Source organism: Nothoprocta perdicaria, unplaced genomic scaffold, assembly GCF_003342845.1.
Source record: "Nothoprocta perdicaria isolate Ctin4 unplaced genomic scaffold, notPer1 scaffold_33, whole genome shotgun sequence".
NCBI lineage: Eukaryota > Metazoa > Chordata > Aves > Tinamiformes > Tinamidae > Nothoprocta > Nothoprocta perdicaria.
Window position 1 is genome coordinate 3,605,687 of NW_020455566.1, and position 26,286 is coordinate 3,631,972.

Sequence of the window (26,286 nt, forward strand, 5' to 3'; positions counted from 1 at the left end):
TGATCAGCCTGTAATAATTTAGATGTTCCCGTTGCTATGGATACTTTCTTTTTCTTCTTTTTTTTTAAGTGATGCATACCATTATAATTTAAATTTCCAGTTACAAAGGTAGCACATTAAAAGTAAAAAATAAAAAAAAAAAAAGCCAAAAATCTAGCATTTTTTCCTCTTTCCTGCCAGTTTTACTTGGCTGTGAGAGTACATAGAGGTAAGAAAATTGCCTGATCACTGGTTGCATGGGTTTGCACTCGCTGCCTTGCTCGAAAGGGGAAACCACTGCCAAAAGCTTGAGGAAAACCCTCCTGCACACCCAGGGTCCTATGCAATGGCTTGAAAGGCACGAGACTTCCGCGACTCCCGATAGCTCCCAAGCAGCCCCGGGAATCAGGAGCGACACTCGGAGCACACCTTGCCTTTCGTTGCTGAGGCCTGAGCGCCCCGCAAAACCAGGGCTAAGCATACCCAGCATGAGAGGCCAGTAACACTAAATTAACTGGCACTTGGTCACTGATTGCCTTCTAGCTGCGTGCTTGATTCCCTGCACACCTGCCTCCCATTTTCCTGCCGCTCCCATCACTCACTGGCTCCAGCTCTCTGGCCCCATTTACCCTCCCTTCTCAGAAGACTTCCTCTTTGCATGGCTTTAATGACTTGACATCTCTTCTTTTTGTAAGGCCAATATTTCTTCTCCGAGCCAAGCACCAGCTGGAGATGTTTGCTTTTAGCAGGGAAGAAGAATAACAACCATCCCCAAGCAGCCCACAACGCTGCTTCCCGTTATCCTTCCCCCAGGCATTAGCGGAGAGGTGCTAAATAAATGAAGCAATATTAAGGCTCCCTCTGCCATAAGCACCATCCACTCAGTCCTGATAAATTGCTTGCAGTCAGATGCCAGCTCGCTGCTACAAGGAATTTCAGGACGAGGGCTGATTTGCGAGGGGGAAGCAAATGCCCCGCTCCCCTCTCGTTTGCACCGTGAAATATCATCAGCTTCTGCCTCCACTGTCCATGGGCACTGTGAGGAGCCCTGTGCGCATGAGGAGCGAGGCTGGGTCCTCCTGAGCCCGAGTCTCCTTCTGTTCCCGGTGTCCGACACCACTTGTGTGGAACGAGCCGCTCCAGGAGCACTTTCTAGCTGTGGTTCCCGGCAGAGAAGGGGTGCGATGCTGGCAGCTGCCCTCCACAAAACTGGCTTGCAGCTCCACAACCACCTCTGGAGGGGAGCTTTTGACAGAACCCGTTTGCTACCGCTGCATTGTTTCTCTCTCTGCATCTTCTCCTGCCGCGGTATCACCGCGTGCCACTGAGTGCCGCTCGCTCGGGAAGCGGTTCAAGAGCGCAGGGAGGGACACGCTTGCAAAACGCCCCCGGAGCACAGTGTGCTGACCCACGGTGGGCTTCTCCTGGGCTCCCTCCTGCCCTGGATCCCAGCAGGACTTGCAGCAAACATGGAACTTTGCAAAGCAGTTTTTTCTACTTCATATCCGCTTGGCTCTAAAAGGGGAGAATCTCAACAGGGCCTGGCAGTTGTCACCATTGCAGACAGTCACCATGCAGCGCCGGAGCACGAGAGTGAAGCCCAGGCACAAGCAAGACCCGGTCTGCTCCCTCCCGATTCCCCCGTCCCACCCGGAGCCAACCTGCACACACGGTTCTCCATGAGGGAGGCGATTCCTTCCCACTTGCCTTGTTTCAGAGCATAGAAAACCTAGAAAAAACAGCCCACGGCTCCCAGCACCCTGGAGCTGGCTATAAAAAAAAAACCATAATATACCACTGTTGCTCTCTATTTGTACTTAAAAGAAAAAAAAAAGAAAAAAAAGAAAAAAAAGAAAAAAAAAGAAAAAAAAGAAAAAAAAAGAAAAAAGAAAAAAAGAAAAAAAAAAGAAAAAAAAAGAAAAAAAAGAGGAAAAAAAAAGAAAAAAAAGCACAATGGCAGCTCCCTGTTTGCTTCAGACTTCTACAAGGGGGCTCCTTGAATAAATCTCTGTGGCAAAAACCAAGGCCACTATTTACAACAGGCAGCAGGAGTGTCCAACCAAAGCACCATTGCAGAAGTTGCATTTCTGGAGCACCCCGAGCACCTGCCTTTCAAACCACATGTCCCCAAAGCCCGACGTTGAGCCTGGCCATGAACTGCCCTTGACAGGCTGCTCTTGTACAATGGGGATACAAGAGCCCCATAAGAGATGGATAGTTTTTTCCCCAGGTGGGACATATCACAGAAAAGCCCGAGCAGCTGCGTTAGGGACAGGGTGACTCCTTAGGAGGACCCAGATGGCCAGGAAATCCACCTGCCGGCAGAGGGCAGCTCCCCAGTTCCGCACTGGGAACATGAGGCTTTGGAAGCAGCTTCCCTAAGGTCACGCTCTTGGCAAGCCCGATCTGAGACTTAGAATCATAGAATCCTAGACTGCTTAAGGCTGGAAGGGACCTCAGAGGTCATCAAGTCCAACCCCCTGCACACGCAGGGTCACCTGGAGCACGGGGCACAGGGCTGCATCCAAGCGGGTTTTAAAGGTCTCCAGAGAAGGAGACTCCACAGCCTCTCTGGACAGCCTGTGCCAGGGCTCTGGCACCCTCACTGTCAACAAGTGTTTCCTTAAGTTCCTGTGGAACTTTTGGTGCCTCAGCTTGTGGCTGTTTCCTCTAGTCCTGTCTTTGGCCACCACTGAAAAGAGGCCGGCCCCTCCTCCTCACTGCCTCCCTTGAGGTATTTCTAGACACTGATCAGGTCCCCCCTCAGCCTCCTCTTCTCCAGGCTGAACAGGCCCAGCTCCCTCAGCCTTTGCTCACAGGGCACATGTTCCAGGCCCCTGATCATCCTCGTAGCCCTGCGCTGGACTCTCCAGCAGCTCCACATCCCTCTTGTCCTGGGGAACCCAGCACTGGACACAGTCTCCAGATGTGACACAGTACTCCAGATGTGACACAGTTCTCCAGATGTGGCTCCCTTCCCCAAAGGGAGGCCAGCTCCCTTCTCCAAAGCGACGAGGACCTTCTGCTCACGTTTTTCACCTGCTCCCTCTGTCCTCCCGCAGCCGGCCCTCGGCAGCGTCCTCGAGCAGGGTCCCTGCGGAGGCGGCACCGCTGCGATCCGTCGCCGGCCTGAGGAGCCGACGCTGCATCCCGGCAGGCGCCATGTCACGCGGAGCGTCTCCCACGCGCGCGCCCGACGCTGCGAGGAGCAAGCGGAGCCCCCAGGCAGCCACTTCCTAATCCCAGCGCTCGCTTCGGCCTCACTCACGTAGCACCACTGTCACTCAAGAGCATCCATTTAATGAACAGGATGCAGGAAAGCTCAATAAAATTAAGATCTACGTGTAAACCATTCCTGTGACTTGGCAGCAAGAGGATGAGCTCAGCGCTGCAGTTTAGGGGCCAAAGAAGGTGTATTAAGCGAGTTAGACAAGTTACAGTGCCAGCAGCTAAAGAAAGGAGCTGCCAGCCCCAGGGCTTGCACTAGCTGCAGCTTCCATTACCCAAGCAGGTGCTTAGGGAGACTGAAGAAGGGCTTCCTGGCTCCTGCTGGCCACGCTTCCCAGGACGGATGGAGTCTGTAAGTCCCACGTACACCCATTGCAGCACAGGCTGACACTGTGATTTTAGAGCCCAGCTACAGCGCTCACCCGAGCCCAGAGCATCGCTTCTGCTGCTGGGGCTGCTCGCAGCGAGCCAAGAGGGCCCCAAAGGCACCGCAGCTCTGCAGCGAGGCTCGGGGCAGGGCGAGCGCAGGCTCCCCCAGCCAGCGCTACACGGGGCACAACTCCTGCCCATTCACCAGGCGGACCTTGGCAGCGGCGCAGAGAGGTTGGCAGCTTGCAAATGAAACAGCGAAGGCTCCTGCTCCCCAAAGCTCAGCGTACGCCGGACCGAGGCTCCATATCGTGCTGATGTTGGCTTGGAGCAGGACCAGCAGGGCTGTGCCCGGTTGGCAGGCAGCAGAGAGCAGGGAGCCGAGCGGAGACGGCATAAAGGTTATCCTGCTTTTAACAGCTACTGTCTTCCAGGAAACAGAAGAGTTTCAGCATCTAAACCCTTAACACTCAGAGCCAGAAGATGAGCCCCAGCAATGAATCCTCTGGCCCCAGCTGGAGGCAGAGGTTCATCCCTCATCCCGTCTGCACGAGCTCATGGGGAGAGCAGGAAAGCGCCGGCCCAAGGGACCTGCTTCCCCACGGCACAGCTGGGAATCGCTCCCCAGAAGAAGACAGCAGCGCCCAAGCAGCCCTGCAAGCAGCCCTGCAAACCAGGTCTCACCACGATAAGCCCCTTCCCCAGGACCACGCAGGCATCAGAAACAGATGCCCCAAGTTTCTAAAGCGGCACTTCAAGGAAGGTCATGTCAAACCTGAGCCATCAACCTGTGCCTCGGCACCCCCATCGGCTATGATGAAAGCGCAGCCTGTCGGTACTCACCGCTCAATCCGAGACCGCACTGTAGACAGGAAGAGGCAATTTAAACAGAAAAACGAACTTTTATGATGTTTTTTGGTGGCGTGACCCTGCTGAAGGAGAAGCACCTCCACGGAACCCCGGGGCTCTGCCTGCAGCCCAGCTCCCACACGCCAAGTCCTTATGTTAAACCTATTTGTCAGCATTCCCAAGGGAATTTCTACCTTTGCTTCCCAGATGAGCGCCAGCAGATTAGAGAGCAGCTGCAGGAGCCGCATCTGTCCCGGGCTCGCAGCGAGCAAAGACAGGGATCGCAGGGGGACAGAACGCACAGGGAGGTGCAAGCTTCTCCGTGCTGCTTTCACTTCAAAAGCAACCACACAAATTAAGTTCCCCCCAAGGGAGAAGCGCTTTGCACAGCGACGCAGAAACTCCATCAATTAAAGAGATTTTGTTTTTCTCATGTTGCCAGCACCGCGTTTACCTGCAGGTGAGACCTAACCACTGACCTCCCTCTTCCATCTTTCCTTCGCTGCCGGACAAAAAGGCTGATTCAGCCGAGCAGGGGCTCGAGCAGGGACAGATTCGGTGGAAGAGGCTGCAAACTGTCACCTCCGGCCCCGTTACCACTGCACCGTGCAGCCCCCGTGGACAGGCAGCCGCTGCACATCCCGCGTCACTACATCTGGCCCTGCTAAGTGCTCACTGCAGGCAGCACCACCGAGCGTTGTCTAATTCCAGCCATCATTTTTCCACATGGATAACCCTGGAAAGAGGCTTCCGACAGTCACGGACCTCCCCCTCTCCGGCTGTTGTTTCCAGTTGCTTACTGGCTGCAGACAGAGAACACTACCGGTTAGAAATGCAATTGTAAGGCTTCTATATACTGAAAATATCATGGTAAAAATACCACCAGTTAGAAATGCAATTGTAAGGCTTCTATATACTGAAAACATCACGGTAAAAATTAAGTGCCCCAACAAAGACATTCCAAAAATGGTAGAACTTTTATTCTCCTCAATACAGACATTCTTTACAGCATAAGGTCTTCTTAAAAAAAAACAAAGCAAAACAAAAACAAACCTATGTACATACATATATAGTATTGTGCATTTCGGCATATACCCCTAGCTTCTCTAGAAAAGGAGAAAAATCAATGTATAGAGAAATAAATCCTCACAGTCCATTCCCGCAGCACAGGCTCTTTCTTAGAAAGATGCCCACTGCCCACGGGGTCAGAGCAAGGTGCTCGTTACAACCCCTGCTGCCTCGTCCAGGTCTTGCTTGTGCAATAGCTTCACGTCTCGTGTGTGTGCATAAGTAGCATGGACAAACCTGGAGCAATTGCTTCAATTGCAGGAGACGGATGCCGCCCATGAGATCAAATAAGTCCCGGGCACTGTAGTTTAAAGATGTAAAATCGCTTTAAACACAATTTTGCAGAGTAAACGGCGCACACATTTTATTAGGAGACGTGATGAGTCAGCTTCACAAGTCCTCAATACCTTATCACAACACTTAGGTTAAAAAAACCAACAAATCTAAGTTAGAGTCACTCAGCTGTTTCCCAATAAATTCTTACAGCTGACAAAGAGGTTTCTTTTTTTTTTTGCACACAGTTTTAAAGCGTTATAAAGAGCTACCTGGGGAACGAATTAGTGTTTCAAAACCAAGTTACAAATCTATAAAACAGATTAGTATACTTCACATAAGGCCACAAACACTGCAAACTGCCAGCGTGACTATTTAGGATCATTAAACTTAAATCTTTTAATTAGCATGAGCTTTATATCTCCATTACTTATTTTCAATTCCAGGAGGAGAGGAAGACAGTTTTCTATGCCTCCCAGGAGGAAGAGTGCCAGAATCCCCCGGAAAAGGGACGTTCTGCTAATTGAACATACAGGTATTGGGCTCGCCTCATCTGATACCATTTGAGTCTACTGAGTGGGCAACTACCAAACGGTTTAGAGACAGTAAAAAGGCATGCACAGCCAAATGCACTCAGCAGAGCTGAGAACACGACTCTGTGGTGCTGGAGRACTCACCCGAGCTGCAACTTCCAATGTGCTTTGGGAAATCCAATTGCTACTCCCTGGTGTTTTGCTGCTAAGCTTTAACAGCTCAAGCACAAACAGCACGTGTGAGAGCCAGTTCTAAACAGACCCGCAGCATTGCCAGTTTTTTGGGGTAAATAGCTTCTGAAGCGAAATTACAGACACTGCTTACCTTGACATTGCGGACCACTGCTTTCAGCYCCAGTCTTAAAGTGCAAAACTTTATTATAGAGTCTTTGGGTAAGAAGCATCAGTTGCCACATGGGGCTGGCAAAGCAAAGGCCAGACCACCCGGATGACCGACAGCTGCGAAAGTCTCACAGACACGCACAACAAAAGCAAGATCTCTGCTCCCGCTTGGATTTTAGCACTGCTCTCCTCCTCCCGGCCTAGGCAGGTGATGTGCTGCTCAAGAAATAGGGAGTTATTCACAGTTGTGCTTGCTGTTATTTTGCAGCTGCAGACCTTCGTCTAGAAATACATACATACAGTGACTTTGGTGTTGCATAGGCTTTTTTTCAGAGAGGAAAAGGCACTGCTGAAGGTTGTTCCACTGGTGTATTGCCATCTAATACTGTAGATGCTCTCCACACCTTTCAATAATATATGTAAACTGTAACGGCTACGAATAAATACGTTTAAGAGCATCTCATGGTTTAGGTAAGAGCAAAGTTAAAAAACACCCCCTGTATTAGATTTCTAAAGCTTTGGTCTAAACTGGGCTGTAGTATCATCCGACTTGGTGAAGACCTCCCTCAGAAGAGCTCCTTGCATACAGCACCCAGAACAACATGAATTCAGTCCATAATCTGTTAGTGGTTATTCTATTGYGAACCGTTGGATGCACCTGACCTCAAAACATGAACAGATCATCCTTCTCACCCGTCTTTGAATCTATTTTGTTCCAGTCCACAGGTGAGAGCATTTCTGCACTCTGGATGTCCTGAGACGTCAGTCCCGTGTCAAGAACATGAGGGTTTGTCCTCGACTGAGCAAGTCTAAGAGGGGAGACAAAAGAAAATAAGGTAAGAATAGGCGCAGCCAGTTATAGCCTGGGTGCTCGATGCACCGACAACTCAGAATCCCAGTTGCCTTCCCCACTCCAAAGTCTTCCACTGAAGAGGCGTAATTCCATGAAGGGGAAGGCTGGATCAGAGCATTTGCAGCTCTTGGGTCTGCAACAGCTTTTCTGCTAGTTTACCATAACATTAGGCTACCTGCACATATACTTTGTAAAAAAGTATAAGATAAACAAGAAGAACGAGCAGCAATGCTATTCCATGGGGAACACATTTAAACGCATCCTCCCTGGCCGATGCGCAGCCCAAGCACCGAGGCACCAGAAGGCCAAGGGCGAACCCGCAGCTCAGCATCCAGCAACGCAAAACAAGACCACAGCCAATGATGCCGGCTTAATTAAGCTGGGCGAGGAAGAGAGGTGAGGAAAAGAGACGACATTAAGATGTAAATTCAAGTAGTCTCTTTATCAAACGTGACTAGAGGCAGGGCTGCCGTGGAAGTGGAAGCTGTAAATCATTCCCAAGACCCAAACAAGACACGAGGGCTCATTTCCTTAGGGCTGAGCATGCGCTTCTTTGCTCTGCTCTCAACTCCACACAAGTGGCAGGGCTGAGTTAAGCCCTGGTACCTCCCCAGCTCAGTTAGTCCAAACTCCAGGTGAGGAAGGGAGAAGTTCCCAGCACAGAAACCWGGTCCCTGTTGCTGGGGCTGCAAACGGGCAGCCTCCAACCACGCACTCAAGCAGGAGCAGACACGCAGGCTGCTTGGGGAATTAAATTCCCTATCACATACAACCTCTCTCTCTCCTTAAAAGGTTGTCAAAATATTTGACTTATCAGCCAGCCTCAAAGCCTATCTTTCAATTAACAGCTGAGGCACGGATGGGGCAGCTGCCTAGGTCAGATGATAGTGGCTGATTAGATTAGAAGCATTATTAAAAACCAGTCACCAGTCAAGGCTCCTGAGCCGGTCCCCGACGGCATGGGCTTGTAAAGAGAGTTGTTAGAATTACCTTGAAAAYGCTTCGTCGAGACCATCATCCATTTCCTTTGTTAAGGAGATAAAAAGAGAGAGAAGTAGTTGCTAAGTGAACGTACAAAAGTGTATTTAGAGATCTAGTTCCGCGCTGAGTGCGACGGACAAAAAYATATATATATATGTACTGAGTTGCCAGCGCCTGAAGCAATGCTCGTATCGGTAACCTGCCTCCTCGGGCAGGTTTTGGCTCCCCCTCTGCACAAGCTACGGGATAAGGGATGTGCGGAGGGTGCAGGGCTCCTCGGAGCAGAGCCCGGAGCTCAGGCTGGGGATGTGACACCCACTTCGCCGGCCAGCAGAGATGACCAGGGTGGCCCTTTCCCAGCCAGGCCAGTCCTACCCCCACCTGCATGGGCTGCCCATAAGCTCCACAGCAGAGACGCTGCAGGAACTTAGCCCTTAGCACCCACCCTCCCGCGAGCGGAACCTCTTATCCCACTGATCCATGTCAATGGGAATGCCAGGAAGACGGGCAACAGYGGGGACAGCCTGGCACCCACAGCCCGCTTCGACAAGGAGCTCTTGCTACRTGCTGTGTCTTTACACCTTTGAGGACGGTGCTGGCAGAGGAGATGTAACCTCAGGTTTGGAAGCAGCACAAGGACAAAGACCCGCTGGAGACCCCAGGAAAGCTCTTCATTTTGCCTAGTCTCTCAGAAGGAGCCAATAGCCCCAGGCTCCCAGCTTGAGAACTGCCACCTTGTTCCAAGCTCGCGCAGAGCTTGTGCCAAAGCTCAAGTCTCTGCCAGCCCCAAGCTGCTCTTTGCTCGGCGCGAAGCAGAAGATGCCACTCTGACTGAAAGCATCTGCTCGCTCTTTATGCAGAGACACGTTTTGGGCAGAGCTGAACGCGAGCGGCAGGCAGCAACCTAGGGCTSAGCAAGGCAAGACGCTGCCCTCGGCTCCTCCAGCATCCACCACGTGACCAGGGAAAGCCACGGGATTTTGCTGAGATGAGGGACCTGGACACAGCTCACCAAGATGCTCTGGGCATCTCCTGGGGCCCTGGTGGGCTCAGGAACCTGGGAGGCAATAGCGTGAGCTGGACCTGGGCTGCTTGAAAGCAATCCCTAGATCCCTTCTTGTCGTCTGTTCTTTGATATTTTCCCTTGGAAAGCATTTGAGTTACTAGGGAGATAGGCTTTCCATGCAGGATGGGCTTTCAGAGGGCTTTGCTATGGACTGATCTGACACTTCAGCAGGGCTCCTGAAACCTTGGGATGCACTTAGAGACTTGGTTTAATATGTAAAAAACTCCGCAAGAGGGGAGCTATCAGAGATTGCTGATAAGTCTCTAGGATTTCATATGCCATAAAGTTGATTTTCAGGTTTAACCCGAAAAGCCTCAGGCTCAGACCCGGCARACTCAAGAAACAGGCTCCAGGCAAAGGCCTTTATCATTCAGCTCTCCAAAATTTAGCAGACAGTTTGTTTCCAGGGAGGGGATGCGGCAGGGACAGAGCCTCGGGCCAGGTGTGGCTCAAGGATCAGCCCTGGTCGGGTTGGTGATGGAGCGTTTTTACGCAGAGGTGATTTCGGTGTGGATGTGCACCCCAATGCAGGTCAGTGCACCCCAATGCAGGTCAGTGCACCCCAATGCAGGGGTCATTGCTCATGGTCCAGGACACAACTAAGCGGGATACTTTGGGACATTCTGGAGCAGCCCCCCATGCTCACACAAGCCCAACCCAGCCACAAACAAGAGCAAGGGAAAATAAGAGCAACAACGAACATAAATTTAACCTGGTTTTAGTGAGCAGTAAACCAAAGCCATCAGCATAATGAATTTTCCCCCTGAATAGAGCAGTTAGGTGGTCTCAATTAAGCGACAAACCACCGAGAAACGCTGTTCGAGAGTAAGTAACATCCAATTATCTGACAGTGGCATTTCTCAGGCTGGCTTGCCATCTTTTCCATTTATTTACTGGGCCTAAAAGGGCRCTGGGAACATGAACACGAATCCATCATTTCTAGCAGGACACCGAGACCCCGTCTACCCAGGCGTGTGTGATCCCTGAAACCTGCAGAGCAGCTCGGTGGGCCAAGGGCTCCCCGAGGGTTTTGTCCAGCAGAAAAGGCTGGAGCAGAGGCTGGAGCAGAGGCCGAGGGGCGGAGAGCGTGGCTGCCCGCGGCACCTACCCACACCACGTTGTTGTTCACCGCGGAGCCGGGCCCGAACGCGCGGCTGTCCGGACGCGCGGCGCTCGCGCTGACCGTCACGGGCGGCTTGGCAGAATCTTCTAAATCCAGCAAGTTCCCCGTGGCCACTGCTGCGAACGGAGCAGAGAGCGAATTAGGCAGGAAGGGGGAAAACAGAGACAACACAAAAATGATCCTTTTTGCAGCAATTGCTTCCCCTCGAGGGGAAAGGCAGGAATAGCACCGAGTTCTTTCAGTGCGGCCCCAAATTTTGGCATGAAGGAGCCACGCTCAACCCATCTGTGGCTGTAGTTTCAGCCCAAATAATTGGAGATGCTCTGATTAGGCATCCAAGACTCCCTCKGTCATATAGGGAGGCTCCTGGTTACCTGCTGATGCTCAGGATGAGCCAGGATCACCCCGAGCAAATGGAGACAGAGCATTGAGCGGGAAGGTTGGACTAGATGATCTCTAGAGGTCCCTTCCAACCTTGAATATTCTGTGATTCATTTCCAGGTGCTTTAGAGCCCAGGACGGAGAGGAAAACAGTAAGGACAAGGTGGGAAGCAGCAGTGTGTGSCCAGGCAGACCTCAGAGCACATTTCCCACCTCAGTGGCAGCCCCGGGTCTCAGCAGGGCTTTTATCCCAATCTGCCACCACTTACAACAGATTCTTTCAGTCCTGGGCCTTCAGGTGAAGCAATGAGACATGCCAGCCTGCAAGGAAGCCGGGTTTAATGCTCTTTTTCTCAGTGCCAAATCCTCTTATCTCCGTGGCCAGCAAGGAAGAAAGATTAGCCTTTTGTCCCACTTCTTTCTGGCAGCAGCCGACCACGGCCAGGCACTGAATCAGGATGGTTGTCACCATTTATTTGTTTTGTTTTTGCCTGCCTCTCCTTCCTCAGAGGAGCCACAGGCAGAGTGGCACCTGGATGTCGCTTTTTTCCAGCCAACAGAAACTCTTGGGCTCGGCACCAACCCAAAAGCAAACATGGGATATGAGGGTCAGGGGTCCACACCAAGCTCCTAAGGACATTAGGAGTGGACAGATCGGGGGCAGGAGGCAACTGTGTGTGAGCGGGTGGGCATCTCTGCAGACTTAGACAAGACTAAGCCCAGCAAATACTAACAGGACTGAAGTTCTTGGTGCAGCTCTCAGCACTGCTGGCAGCTCCTGGCCCATCACGTGCTGCACAAGCACCAGGCAGAGCCGYGCGGCTCCGAGAGACACTTTCCTACCTGAACTTTCCTTCTTACTGAAGCAAAAAAAAGATATTTAAGGGCTCTGCTGTGATGAGACCTGCCAGGCAGCCGCTCTGTCCCAGGGCAGACATCTCTGCTGTTGCAGAATCACAGAATGGTTGAGGTTGGAAGGGACCTCTGGAGATCATCTAGATCTCCAACCCCGCTGCTCCAGCAGGGACACCCAGAGCAGGGGGCACAGGGCGGCATCCAGGTGGGTTTGGAAGCTCTCCAGAGAAGGAGCCTCCACAGCCTCCCTGGGCACAAAACACTCTCTGGGTTACAAAACTGTTTGGTCTTCACTGATCTTCAGAGACCTCTCAGGCTCCCCCAGAGCCGAAAGCAAAGCTCTCCCGTTGGTGACTTACGCGCTTTGCGGCAGGCAGGAGCTTCAGCATGTGGGCTGCTTGCACCTTCTCCTTCCAGCATGGACCTTTCCCGCTTCTCTTTCTCTGCAGAAGGAGGAGATCCATCATTACCTGACAGGCTCACRACAGCATGAGACAGTGTCACTGTGACAAGGCACATCCTTTGGTCATTCCTCTGCAGGAGGGATGAATCTGGCAAGGCCAATTTGCAGCTCCAGACAGCAAAGACCTCCCTGGTTTCCTGCAGGGACCTTTGGAGGATGCCTTATATCTGGACCTAGCATAGTCTAGAACGGCACCAAGCCTCCTTCTCTGAATCCTGTTCGTTGGGGTGAGTCCCGCGAGGAGCACAGATGGGCCAAGGATGGTTAGGACAGGCCGTGGGGTCTGTTCYGCCCAAACACACCCAAAGCTCTGCGTGTGTAATATAAACTTTTTCACAACAAAAGCAAAAATATTGCCAYAGGCAGAGGTCTGAAACACCACAAATCAGCACCAGGGCCTCCAAAATCCACTTGTGAGAACACAGTGCAGCCAAAATCCAGATGGATTTATGGGGCTGTGTACAGGAATTTGGAAGATGCCTTAAATCATGCCAGAGGTTGGACCCCTTAAGAGCTGCCTGGGAACTTGAAGGGTGATGCAGTGCGAAGGGAGGAAAAAGACGCTTGCAAGCTGGATAATCCCAAACTCATCCCTTCAGCTTCCACGAGAAGAGCAGAAAGAAGAAAACTCACCTTCTTTGGATGCTTGCCAAAACTCGAAGGCTATTTTGAACGCCTGAGCTACCGTCAGGGTGACTGCTTGGGCCTGGAACGAGAGCCGGCGGGTGGCAYGTTAACAGACAGCTCCTCACGTAGGTTGACATCACTCGCAGGTTTTGCTTTGCTGATCCATGTCAACCTGGATCCAACCAGGCCTCTGCTCTGCCCCACAGAATCACAGAAGGGACCTCTAGGGATCATCTAGTCCAACCTTCCTGCTCCAGCACCCAGAGCACGGGGCACAGGGCGGCATCCAGGTGGGTTTTGAAGACCTCCAGAGAAGGAGCCCCCACAGCCTCCCTGGGCAGCCTGTGCCAAGGCCCTGGCACCCTCACAGCCAAGAAGTTCCTCCTCACCTGGAGAAGGAAGTTCCTGCATTTCAACTTACACCCATTTCCCCTTGTCCTGTCACTGGCCACCAATGAGAAGAGCTTAGTCCCACCACCAATTCCCAAGCCAAGAGCTTGAGTAGCATTAAAAAAACCCCCAAAAACACAACCTTAAATAGCCAGAGTTGCTTAAGAAAGGTAGACAGCGATACAAAAGCTAGACTCATTAGAAGAGGGCCAAGCTTAGGAGCAGTTTCAAGTGCAAGGAGATAACAAGTAATGCTTTGCAAGGCTGACACTGGAGAAGCCTTGAGGCTTCCATTTGTCTCATAAAGCTGCAAGCCAAACAAATGCAGATCCCGGAGCCTGCAGCCCTGCTYGGTCTCCCATGTAGACCACGCAGAAGATCTAGCTCAGAAAATACTTCTCCTAAGAGCAAACAYGCTTCCATCGGAGCGGGAGAGGACGGGGAGAACCTATCGGCGCCAATTAAGCCTCACAAAGCAGGAGAGCTCGTTTGAATGTCGGAGCTATTTACATCTTTGATGGAAGTGCAAACGCTTTATGGCAAAAACTTAAATATGGTAATTAAGTATGAAACTCCTCACAGCTGTTTACAATTTAAGCTGTCACATYTGAATCAAGTTTAATAGACCCAGCTACCGTTGAGAATTACCCGTGAACTAAAAATATGGACTAATTATATGGCAGTGAGTGGATGCTATACATACAGGCAGGGCCCCTGCCCGCGGGTAGGGACAGTCCATGGTCTGGAAGCAGGGCATCACTTTACCTTCTATCAGCATGACATTCATGCACTTCAGAGACAGACAAAGAAAAAAAAACTAGTTTTTGCCACAAAAGGCCTTGTAGAATTTTGTTTGGAGGGAGACGCACCGAGCTGATGTACCACTGAGATAATTCTTTTAGCACTGGCGAGATTTAAATTTTAATTTGCAGAGGGAGGCTTATCTTTGCGCTGCAAGGATGGCAGCGTGCGCCACAAAAAAAAAAGGAGAGACAACTTGTAGCTTTCATTATTCTCTCCCCAGAAAAACGAAACGGGAGCTGGGAGAAGGATGGAATATTAACCGGGCTGCGCGTTGCCCAGGGCTCCGCAGCCCCAGCCCCTCTCCGCTTGCTCCTCCTGGAGCCGCATCCCAACCGCTTGCTCCGCACTGACCATTTTCCGCTTGGTACAGAGGAAGGCATGGCACTCCAGGTTCTCGTTGAGCTGGTTCTGGGCGATGTAGGCAAACACTTTGTCGTGGATCTTGTCTGCCGTGCAGTAGGATATCCTGGAAGACAGAACGAGACGTCTTGTCCGGAGCTCTGCGCGCAAGGGGCATCGAGCAACCCCCCCGAGCCGATGGCAAACGGCCACCTCACGGCTTGGAGCCCCAGGGCCGAGCAGGGAAGGAGGAGGGAACGCCGGAGCGTGACCGAGCTTTGRCACACACCTTCCTAAAGCCAAGAGCGGAGGAGTCGGCGCCGCTCCGGAGCACCCCCGGTCGGGACCTTAGCAAACACGAACCATGTGCACCACGCACAGAGGCCGGAGAGAGGAGAAAATCCTCTSTCTTGTGGGAAAGGAGAGGGTAGAGGAGTGAAGACTCTGCATCATGTCAGTCTGGGACTATGTCTACAAAACGCCCTGCCTTCCGAAGAAGGAAGATGGAAAATTTCCCTTGGCGGAATAGCTTGAAAGGAGACAGAAGGACCTGTTTCGAGACTACAAATTAATCCTAAAGCTCCCTTGGGCTTTCTCAAACCGAGGAAATGGATGTGGGAGTGCCCAGGAGGAGCCGTGGCGCCGGCTGGGGCTGCCGGGCACGCAGGAGCGGGCGCAGCGCGACGCGGGGCGGCTCAGCCTCGCTCGGAGCAGCACCCCGCCATCCTCCAGCTCCATGGAATCCACTCCAGGACGCTCTGGAAGAGGCCAACGTGTCCGGAGACCCCGCTCCCTCCTGCGGGGTGGCGGGTTCCTCGGCCCGGTGCCATCCACCCCCTCTCCCCGGCTCCGTCACACCGGAGCCACGGGCCGGAGACAGCAGGATGGAGGAAAAAGCGGGATGTTTTGGTGAAAGTTCCCGCATCGCCCATGCGGCTCCAGCTTTTCTACCCAGGAGACTTCCCAGAGAAGAAAGAGAAACRTCCCGGTTCCCTGCAGATGTTGGAGCTCAAAAAGCCACATTCAAAATTCATTTACAGCGCATTAGCTTCCTCCCGCGCGCGCGGAYGCCTCTGCACGGTGGCCTATATTTTGTCTCGCAGCGCTGTGCCGCACACTGGACTCAAGAGGCTGCAGGATAAACCTCCCAAAACACCGCTTTGCCCAAGGCTCGGCTTGCACCGGGCTCTCCACGAGCTCGGCAGGATCAAGTTCACCACCATCGCGCCYGTGTTCACGGCTCCTTCGCCTAGTCCTGCCCTTCAGCGGTAGGTTTTTCTCCTAGTGGGGGTGGGAACCTCAAGTCTGGTGGTTTTGAGCATCTGCTTAAGTGACTGGAAAGAAGTGAGCAGGTTAGTGGTCCTGTTAAGAGACTGTGCTCCGGACCAGAGCTCCCCATTCCATGCCTGGTGAAGGCAGATGATGCAGCAGGGTGAAGGGCAGGAAGCAAAGCGTGTTCGGGGTAAGGACACACAACATGACAATGGCCAGACTCGGGCTTCGCTCTGCTTCTCCAGGCCTCTATCTGCCTCCAACAGAACATTTTCAGAAAGAGATACTTGCAAAAGCTACAGTAATGGATACGGGATAAGCCAGCCTTGTCTTCCCYTCCCCACACTAGTATCCAAGTCCTTGAACGAGTCCCAGCAGTTGTCCAAGTCTTGCTCTTTGGAGACCTCAGAGTGACGGGAGCGAGGGGAGGGCAGTCCAGGCTCCTTCCCCCAGCTTTGCTTTACTTTAAGACACAAGAGCCAAAGCCCCGTTGGCTCAGGCCTGAGTCAAGATCAGAGACGGCCACACAACCTGCCCAGGCAAGGGCTCCAAATCCAGCAGAAATCAGCCCATCTCCTTCAACCAAAGCAGATGAGGAAGGTGCAGGGTATGCAACACACCCCGGAACATACCTGTATATGGAGATGTTTTCTATCAGCTCATTCGTTCCRCTATCATTTAACACAATCCCTCTGGGAGAGACTTTCAGAGTGACTTTTTGCAGCTTCTTGCCACTTGCTTTAGCCTTTGGAAGGAAAGGAGGGAGGAGGAAAGTTATGGGCTTTTAACACGGCAGCACCCAAAGCAGCAGAGCAGATCAGTTACTCCAGACACATTCCATCTAATAGACATATTAATAGCACTCATTAGTACTAGGCTGAATTTACGACCAGGTGYGATAAGGCACTTGTTAAAACTTTGCCATCCCTGAAGCACAGATTTATGTTGGCATTAGCAAGATAAGGACATGCTCCCTCCACCCCAGACAACACACGGGTAATTCACATCCAGTATCTCCAAGAAGAGGATTTCACCGGGGCAATGARCCCAAGGAAGAGGCTGGGCTGGCCACGCCGGGCAAGGCCAACAGCATTTGGTGAGACACTGCAGAGCTCTRTCCTTAGGAGCACAGTGAATTCCTGTGCCAAGGGAGCCGGGTCGTGAGCAGGACGGTCCCGCGGGAGCTGGTTTCACGGCACACCGGCTTTCTGCTCCCAGTGCGGCGCGTCACAGCTGCCCATCAGCTCCATCTCGCCAAAGGGCAGAGGAGGGTGGSTGAAGCCCCTGCATCAGTTCTGCAGAATCACCCCTCTCTAATTTTTCAGCCTTTGGCACAAATCCAATAAAAGCTGGAAACGCTGCTGTAGACCAAGACCCTCCATCCCGCTCTCCTGGACCGCACCGGAGTGGCCTCCAGCTCGGCCTGGGGGCAGCCCTGCCCCTCCGAGGCCGCCTTTATTTAAAGGCTCCATCCTGGGTCGCTCCGAGCAGCCGAGCAGGGCTCTAACAGCAGCTGCTGCTTCATGCAGGCCGCTTGCCTCCCCGCTCAGCACGTGCCAGGAAAGGATCCTCCATCACCCAGTGCASTTCACCACCCCATTGAGCTTTACGATGGTTAACTGTACAGTTGGGTCTCTGCCTCGTTCAGTTTTATAAGGGCTTWAAAAAGCATTAATTTTACTCAGAGAGCCTGGCAAACAAGGGCTCTGCACCGGAGGACGGCTGCCCATCGCTGCCGCCTGYATCAGGGCTGACGGCAGAGCTCGTGTCTATATTGCCTGCGAACTGAAGCAAATTGTCCCAGTTCCTTCCCCTCCTAACTCTCCAAACTCTGGGAAGAAAAAACAAAAGCCAGAAACAAAAGCCAGGGCACAAGCCCAGGACTYGGTTACGTGATGATACAAAATGCTGCCCCTGCCCTGCATGCAGAGAGACAGCCACGGCGAGGCTGATTTCACCAGCTCAGATGCTGCTTCCAGGGCCAGCCCAGCTTATCAAGAGGAGCAGAGCTCAGACACGTACTATCACCTTTCTGCAGCCTGGCCGTCGACTGGGCTAGTGCTAGCCCTGAGGTTTTAACGCTGCACTCTGTGGGTCTGTCCGTCCTGCCAGACGCATGCCAGGCCCCCGTCACCTCTGAAAGGGCCAGTCCTCACGSCCATCTCCCCGAGGCTGCAGGCAGAGGAGCCCCCCGGGCGCTCCGGGACAAGCGGCCGACACGGACACTCACCGTGGCTACGATCCTTTTGACAGCGGCGGCAGAGAGCTCCTCTCCCTTGGGCTGCTCCACCAGCGTCATGCCCATGTACTTGAGCCTGAAGAGCATCCCCTCCAGCAGCGTCTCGCGGGTATCGGTCCAGTTCTCTGGGAGCTCTGAAGAGGCAACAAAAACGATCCTAGATTCCTAAACACGCAGGGATTCCTGCTTTGGGCCCACAAAAAGCATCTCCATATGTGGCTTGGGTGATACTCTGTCACCTGTTCACCTGCAGGAGATGGCAGGGTGCCTCCCATRACAGCCTGTTGTCACCATGTCTAAGAAAAGCCTACGAGGAGTTTGTGAGCGAAGGGAATTCCTGCCCTTTGCATCCGAGCCCTGATGCCCGTTTCCACCTCCCGTGGTGCTGCAGGGAGCTGGGCTTGGCACCGGGCTTACGGCACTTGGCATCACCACGGGAGCGTCGCCGCGCGGGCCGGGCTCCAAGCTCCTTCCGACCTGGAGGCCAGGGCAGATGTGCTGGGCAGGTCCCGGGCAGCAAAGCGAGCTCTGCCTGTGCCCCGAGCCCGTGGGCTCCGGGCCRGCTCCCGGAGCGGCCGCACACGCAGTTTAACAGGAGGCTGAGCCGACTCGGAGCATCCCAGTGCTGGAGAGGGCTGGCGGCTGGTTCAGGCTCTCCAGCCTCCCAATCYGCAGCTCTCGCCGCTGCAGGGAGTCCTGCTTCAAGGCAGCCCCACAGGCGCAGCCCYGCTGGACCCTTGGGAGCCCCTTGGCCACGAGCTCCGTTCCGCTCCCGCGACACAAACACGGGATGCCCTCCGGGTCTGCGGCAGCCCGGGCCGGCACCACCGCATCCGGGTGGTCCTGGCCACGCTCAGCATCTCCTGCCCCTGCCGGCTGAAGCGCTGGTGAGGCAGGTGCCGAAGGCGCCACCGTGTCCCCCTTCACCACCCTGGACCTGCCACGTCCCCCTGCACCACCCTGGGTGCTCCGGGACAACGAGCAGGTGCAGCAGCCCCGCGCACGCGGCTCGTGCTGGCCCGGAAACGCGGCTCGTTGCCGCTCACCACTGAAGTGCTCTCTGGAGGGAGCCCGGGGTCAGGCAGCACCCCAGCGTCCCCGGGGACGCGCTGCCGAGCGGGGCTTCTGCCCGCAGCGAGCGCCRCAGGAGCCGGGGACTGGTGATAAAAGCAGAGCTCGCTGCCGAAGGTGAGAGGGCAGGAAACCACAGGGCTGTGCACATCGCAGCCTTTGGGCTCAAACGGCGTAAACAGAGCSGAGGAGCTCGCACGCACTCCTCCACACATCCTGCTCCGCAGGGCTGCTCACCGCTTTATCCCCCTGCACTTAATGCAAGCAAATGCACTTAGCCTCCGCCTAAGCGCAGCTTAGGCCACCAAGGCAACCAAGGTGGTGCCGGGGACGGGCAGGTCTGCAAGGCTGCCTGTGACACGGAGCATGAGCGGGCTCGGGAGGGCTCCCAGCCCCGAATCGAGGGCAGCTTTGCTCTCAGGTCACCACGCAGCACATCCATCAGACGTCCCGCAAGGCCACCTACCAAACGCACCCGTCCCCGCGCTGAGAGCGAGCAGGGAGCCGGCTCCAGAGAAGCCCTAAAACTCCAGGATTTCATGCTCTGCAGCTAGTGGCCTCCTAATCCTTACAGAAAGGCACAAAGATCCAGGGTAAATCTCATCAGGAGATTAGCAAAATCAAGAAGTTGGATGCTGGGCACCAAGGTCTCGCAGCACGGGTGCTTTCTGCCTGCTGGGACACCCGCACGGGGCCACCAGGTTTCCACGAGCAGCCAGACTGCACGCAGCTCGGCACGTCCTTTTAGCAACCCTGCTGCTCCTCAGAGCACACAAACCACCCCAGAGCCCGGGATCCGTCGGGAAAGTGGGATTAGAGGGACAAGCTACAAGCTACAGTGGGCGAAATCACTTTTCTCCCAGCTCTCRCTGACGATGGGGCGGAAGGTACCAGGGAGCTGCTTGCACTGCAATTACAGCCGCTGCCCAAAGCCCCTAAGGAATGCAGCACGGGAGCGCCCGATCTGGACACAGGAAAGCGCTGCCCTGTGTCCTGCACGCGGAGAAAGTCACTTGTGTCTGGACCAGAAAAAGATAAGAGCAAAACTGCAGATATCTTGAGGGGACAGCGCGGAGCCGGCGCCGACACGGRGTGGGAAGCTGGGCACAAGCYGTGCCGTCCTGGCGCGTCCCGGCGGCACCGAGCGAGGGCCAGGGCAGCCGGGCTGCAGCAGGAAGGCGCCGGGCTGCTCGGCACCGCGCGCACATGCGCTATCACGTGCCGGAGCAGGCAGGGGAATGAGGCCAGAAAATGCCTGCCGGGCGCTTTGGGCTCCAGCCCTCTCGCTCGCGGTACCTGCCTTGCTCGGAGGCGCCCTGAGAAGCCAGGAAAATAATAATAAAAGAGCAAGACGTGGGCAGGACATGCGGGTGCCAGGGGACAGCGCGGGCGCTGCAGAGGGGTGTGTTGAGGATGGAGGTGGGAAGCGTTCGCCAAACCCAAATCCCTTCCTTTTTCCACCCCRGTGGGGAGGGATTTCTAAGGCACCCGGGGGGGTGTCCCATGACCCCCCTGCCACCTCAGCCCCCAATGCCCCCCCTGGCAGCAGGGCAGGGACGTGGCCCTCCCGCTCCCAGCACTGGACCCACCGAGCCGGGGAAGGTGGGTTGGGGGGTGCAACGGGGAGGGGCGGGAACATGGGGGAGAAGGGGCTACGGAAAGAGGGGAAAAAGGAATAAAGTAGAGAAGGACACGGGGGTGCAAGGGGGACACCTTGGAAAGGGGATGCAAGAGGAGGGAAAGGAAGTACAAGGGGGGACTTGGTGGAGGAAAACTAGGAGACGAAAAGCAGCAGCAACAAGGAGGAGGTTACAGAGGCGCAGGGAGCAAAGCCGGGGGTGAAAACTGGCTGCAAGGGGGAGAAAACGGACCTGGGAAAAGCAAAGATAGAGCCGGGGCGGGGGAGAAAAGCAGGGGTGGAAGCGGAGCAGGAAAGGAGACGGGGAAGGGGGTTAAAGCGGTGGGAGGGGGACGGAGCCTCACTGTGGTGGCGGCCGCCGGCCCAGGGCGCCTTGGCCGCGCTGGGGCTCCGCAGCAGCGCGCGCCCCGCCGACTTGAGCGCGTCCATCCCGGCCCGCCGGCCCCAACTCCGCAAACTTTTCCTGGCGCCGCCCTCGGCGAGGGATGATCGCGTGTGGGAAGGGGGAGGCGATAACTATGTAAATGCGGCCGCCCGGGGCCGTGACGTCCCGGGCCGGCCTGGCCCGCCTCGAGCCCGCGGCCGCCCGGCGCGGGACTCGAACCCGCGGTCACCCGGCGCGGGACGCGGGACTCGAACCCGCGACTCGGGACTCGAACCCGCGGGCCGCGGGGCCCCCCACGTGCCCCCATTTAATTGGGTGCCCCACGCAGGGACACGCGCGGGTGCCCCCGCGCGTCACCGCCGTGCCCAGGATGCTCTTAATGCCGCTTGAATATAAGTGTGGGGAAGATTAAGGCCTCAAAGGCTTTTTTTTTTTGAAATTAAAGGGATAATAACGAGGAGGTTAAACCCCCTATTTGGGATTTGTGGAATAATGCCTTGCAAAGCCTATTATGCACAGAAACTTTTGTGCGTGTGTGCCTGTAATTGAAAATTTCTTTTTAGTTAAATTTTAATATTTTTCCCTTCCGGCTGCAGCTCGGAGGCCTGAGCTACAGCGGGAGTCAAGCGGCCAAAAGGCCGAGACCAACAGCCGCTCTCTCCTGCGCCAAACGGCAGGACACGACACGAGCGGCAGCGCAGACACGGGGAAGGTTAAGGAAACTCTGCCGGAGCTCTCCAAGGAAGCTGCTAGAGAACAGCCTGCAGACACCGAAAAGCTTGGAAACCCCTTGTGTCAGGAGTAAGGTTTAGGCACACGCGTAGATCCATCTCTGCAGTTTGCTTAAGCATCTGTGCTTACTTTTAAGCATATGCTTAGACCTAATTGAAGTCCAGGGTTTTAAGCACCCGCTTAAATGTTTCACTAAATCATTGCTGGAGCTCAGCTCCCACCAGCAGCCTGCGTCCCACCGGAGGGCTTCCCGCCTGCCAATATCCAGTGTCTAAGGCAGACACTTTTGCAATTAATTCTTTGATAAAACGGCCTGAGAAAGCCACACAGCAGCTACCTACACCAGTGATTTATTTTCCTGTTCCTGTGTTTTGCATCAGCATCGACTACGTCTACGGCCATGCTCCTCTTCGCTCGGGCAGCAGCCGTACGCTTGTGAGCCGCTTCCTTCCCACTGTTTCCTCCGCAGAGCTTCCACGAGCCCTCATCCCGCCGGGAAGGCTCCGGCTCCCGCACGTCTCCGATGTCTCCAGACGCTTCCCAGGCGCACACAGCGTCCCCGAGCGCAGCCGCTCCACGGCCTGGCCCCACAGGGCAGATCTGCAAAGAGAAGCGCCTTCCCCTGCTGATTTTTCCCRGTGAATCCCAACGCGAGCGTCGCTCTTCCCCTCGCTTTCCTGACCGGGAGCAGCCGAACACGTTTCCTCGAGCGTCGCGGCGGCTGGAGAGCGAAGGGCCGTAATGGCAGCCCGCGACGGAGCCCTAATCAAATCGAGGTCTCTAGCGCGGCGGCGCCGTCTGAGCCAGCTTCCCTGAACGTCACAGTTTGAGTCTAAAACATCCCTGTAATGGTGAGAAATTACTGGTGGCATCTCCTCCCAGGAAGGCAGAGCCGCCAGCGCGTTAAAACTGCAGCCGCAGCCGATGGACCCGCTACCCACGAGCGGCCCAGGTGGRCACAGATGGGTCCCGCAGGCCAGGGGAGCAAAGTCAAATCTATTTATCCGTGTCCGAGTGCTGAGGATATCACAGCTGAGGYTTTTTGGAAGACTTCTTGCTTTCTCACGAGCTGCGAGTGCGGTGTGGTGACCTCCCCGGCCTCTGCCATGCTCTGCCTATCACCACCCATCCATCTCCTCCTTAATTGGCCTCGTTCCTGACGAGCCACCAGCTCCTTCAGCATGTGCTTTCTCAAGGTTATTTTCAGTTCTGCAGCATCACCAAAACAGACGTTTGTGTCTCCAGTATTGCAGCAACGGGGCTGCTCTTCCCCAATATTCCTAATTTCTGCTGTTCTGTCCACAAGACACACAGGAGTGGTCACCAGTGTCACCTCTCCAAGGCTCTGSTATTTTTGTCAGCYGCAGCGTGTGCGCCCATGAATTTCAGCGACACAAATGCAGCTTTTCACCAGGGAAACAACTACATTCCTCTGCAATGACGATGCTTTTTCCAGGCTGGAGAAGCCATGGCCAGATGAACCATCCCAAATTTTTTGGAACTGTCTCTAGGAGACACACACACAACCCCAGACATAAGTTCATTGACCATAATTACACGTTACTGCACGGGTGGCTGTTCATTTGCTCCCTGCCCTCGTTAAAGCYGTCAGCGAATCCGCTCCCGTTTCACCCAGTCAAGGACAGTGCCTGATCCCGAGGTTTTATCCATTCCTGCCATCCTCTTAATATTTGCAGCAAAGTGCATTTACAGCAAATCAGCATAGCCAAGGCTGGTTAAAAGGGGAGCACTAATGGAAACCTGAGCTCCTTCCACTCCGTCTGTCTGAGGTTTGCCTGGTAAGATGTGGGTACGTTCCCTGCGAAGACTTGCACCGAACAGCGCGCGTGATAGAAGACCAATTGCTGACATTAGCCGCTGCTTTCCCTTCCTTTGACATTTCGTTAAGGAGTAAATAACAGCAGCAGCTACAAATTTGCTCTCATTGGCGTTTATTCTAAGTGAGCAGCTCCAAGGGAGACGTCTCCCATTCCCAGGGATGCTCCAGCCCGCGCAGAGCGGGTCGGTGCTGCAATGGGTTTGTGTTTTCACACGTGGTTTCCACCACGCTGCTCCCTGGGGCTGTGTGTGCAGCTTGCAGCCCTGCCAGGGGGATTACACCTAACGCTGCTGGCCCTAAATAGCACTTTCCAGGCACTAATCTGCAAGGGCTTTTGCAAGCGGAGCAGAGCTTGGCCTCCTTATGCCCCACTGCTGTGGGGCTGACCCCAAACTAACCTGGACCTTGGGGTGACATCTTATTCCAGCAGCCGATTTCTAATTTATAGGAGTGCTTAAGATTTAAATTAATCCAGTCATTACCACTTTGTTAATGAGTCAGTTAACATGCTTTGAGATCTGTGGAGAAACGGCGTTATAAAAATATACAGTATAAATACCGCAAAGCCAAACYATATCTGACTGTACCGGTATCCAGCTGGAGCGGCTGTTGGTCRCAGGGGTTGTCTCCTCGCTCGGTCACTATGTGATCCGTCCCTTCCTTCAGCTGCAGCAGTTGCCCTTGTGCCCAGGACTGTCTCAGGCACCACCGTGYATCCCCTCAACCCCAAGGGGCAGCCCTAGTCGCTCCAGAAAGCGGCATCAGGCTGAAGATCTAAAATAAAAGTTGCCATGAAACACGTTTTTTGGGGAAGAGGTGAATCCCTGGGAAGCTRCTCTTAGGCTGGAGCCGCATCCCAGCCAGCTTGTACAGCTGGGACGACAACTGAATGCACCAGCCCTCCATCCCTGGCACTAGCAAGATCCTCCCATGCTCTCCCTAACCTTTATAGCTTTATAACTTGAATTTTCTTTTTGCTACCTCTTTAGCATCAAGTTCTCAAGCTATTCTCCCCTCTTTGTAGCCTCACTCTTGTTGCCCMATCACAGATAAAATCAGGCAGACGGCTGCTCCCACCCAGCTGCCAATGCTGATGGAAAGACAGCCCAGGGCAACGAGCAGCAGCAACTTAATTGCAATCAAGGCCTGGCAGGCTCGTGAGCGGGTCCGAGGGGCTGGCGCCTGGCYGTGCTGTAGCCGGAGCGGTGTTGGGGAAGGTTGCATGGAAATTTGGGCATTGCCGGCACTATCAGGGTGCACGGACCCCCTGTACCGGTCCTGGGCGCTGTGGAGGCTGGTTCAGGAAATCTCCTAATCTCTAGTAATTAGAGCTCGTTTAAACCTTGCAGTGTAAAACTTAGTGTCCCTTCCCAGATTTTGTGTATTAGTTAGCCYGGTTCTGTACGTGCCTGAGCACCAAGGAGATCTCGCTTCTCTTGGCAGCYCTGCACAATTTTGCGCAGGGCAGTGCACAGCTTAGCTGCTCTCTGTAGCCCGTGCTGCCACATGTGGATAATTCAGCTAAAATTTGAGACTGACAGAGCTCCCAGGCCTTGCCTTGGCAGCAAATGAACCTGCAAATGAGGCAGGAGCTCGTTAGAGGAGCAACCTCCCTCCCGTTGTGCTCACGGTGCAGGCAAGAGTTGCTGTGTACATGCTGTCCCTGAATCACATCCCTCTTCCTCCAAGGGGAAATAAAGGCTTCCCTGATCAAGGAGGACGCTGAGCTGGGGAACTGAGAAATTCAAGGGTGAGGGATGGAAAAATCCACCTCCAGCGGGTGAACAGCTTCCAGGGGAGATGGAGGGAGCCAGGACCATCTCCAGCAGGTGAACAGCTCCCAGGGGAGATGGAGGGAGCCAGGACCATCTCCAGTGGGTGAACAGCTCCCAGGGGAGATGAAGGGAACCAGGACATCTCCAGCGGGAGAACAGCTCCCAGGAGAGATGAAGGGAGTCAGGACCATCTCCAGTAGGAGAACAGATCCTAGGGGAGATGAACAGTCCTGCGGAGGGGCCCAAGCTCTTCCTATTGCTGAGGGACCACGGAAAAGCCCTGGGCTCACGTGAGATCTCGCTGCAGAGGGCTGAAACACCAAGGTGAACCCAATTCCACCGGCCACAGCCCTCCCCCAAACCGAGGAGCCAGTTCCCAAAGTTTCTCATTTTCCGTAGTCCGTTGGACCAAACTGATTTGGCAAGTGCAAATCTAATTCATGAATAGTTTAGTTCCACGSGATATGTCTTATTTCATGGTGAATTTATTATTCACTGAAAAAAATTGCTCTGCTTTAATGCAGGCAGAGAGGAAAAGTTATCCCTTGTGCTCCTTCTCCAGTGGCTTCACTGGGTTCAAAGCTTTTAGCYGGATAAAATCGCTGGGTACAACTTCTGAGGACACAGCTGAGAGAGATAGTTAGCTGATATTGATTTTAATTGGAGTTTCCCAGTGTAAAGACAGTGGGACCGAGCCCTCTTTGAGGAATTTAGTCCCTTATTGACATTAATTATACTTTACATCGCAAGCAATGCAGTGCTGGTCTTAGGCMTGTGGTAAACTGGATTAGTTTTAGTGACAGTGCTAGA

General features: G+C 54.1%; 1 protein-coding gene across 2 annotated transcripts; it reads right to left on the bottom strand.

Annotated features, from left to right (window-relative positions):
- Positions 1-5,539: 5,539 nt before the first annotated feature.
- On the bottom strand, positions 5,540-21,173 carry LDLRAP1 (low density lipoprotein receptor adaptor protein 1). Of its 2 annotated transcripts, XM_026043552.1 has the most exons (10): positions 21,089-21,173; positions 18,026-18,168; positions 16,428-16,540; positions 14,536-14,650; positions 12,997-13,069; positions 12,260-12,343; positions 10,650-10,780; positions 8,485-8,519; positions 7,335-7,450; positions 5,540-7,045 (listed from the first exon to the last, which is right to left on the bottom strand). In XM_026043552.1, exons 1-10 carry the CDS (start codon positions 21,171-21,173, stop codon positions 6,924-6,926), a joined length of 1,017 nt encoding a protein of 338 aa, XP_025899337.1. In that variant the 3' UTR covers positions 5,540-6,923. The 2 variants fall into 2 exon arrangements, with proteins under 2 accessions (XP_025899337.1, XP_025899338.1); XM_026043553.1 differs by lacking the exon at positions 5,540-7,045 and having other exon boundaries at positions 7,102-7,450.
- Between the last annotated feature and the right edge of the window lie 5,113 nt (positions 21,174-26,286).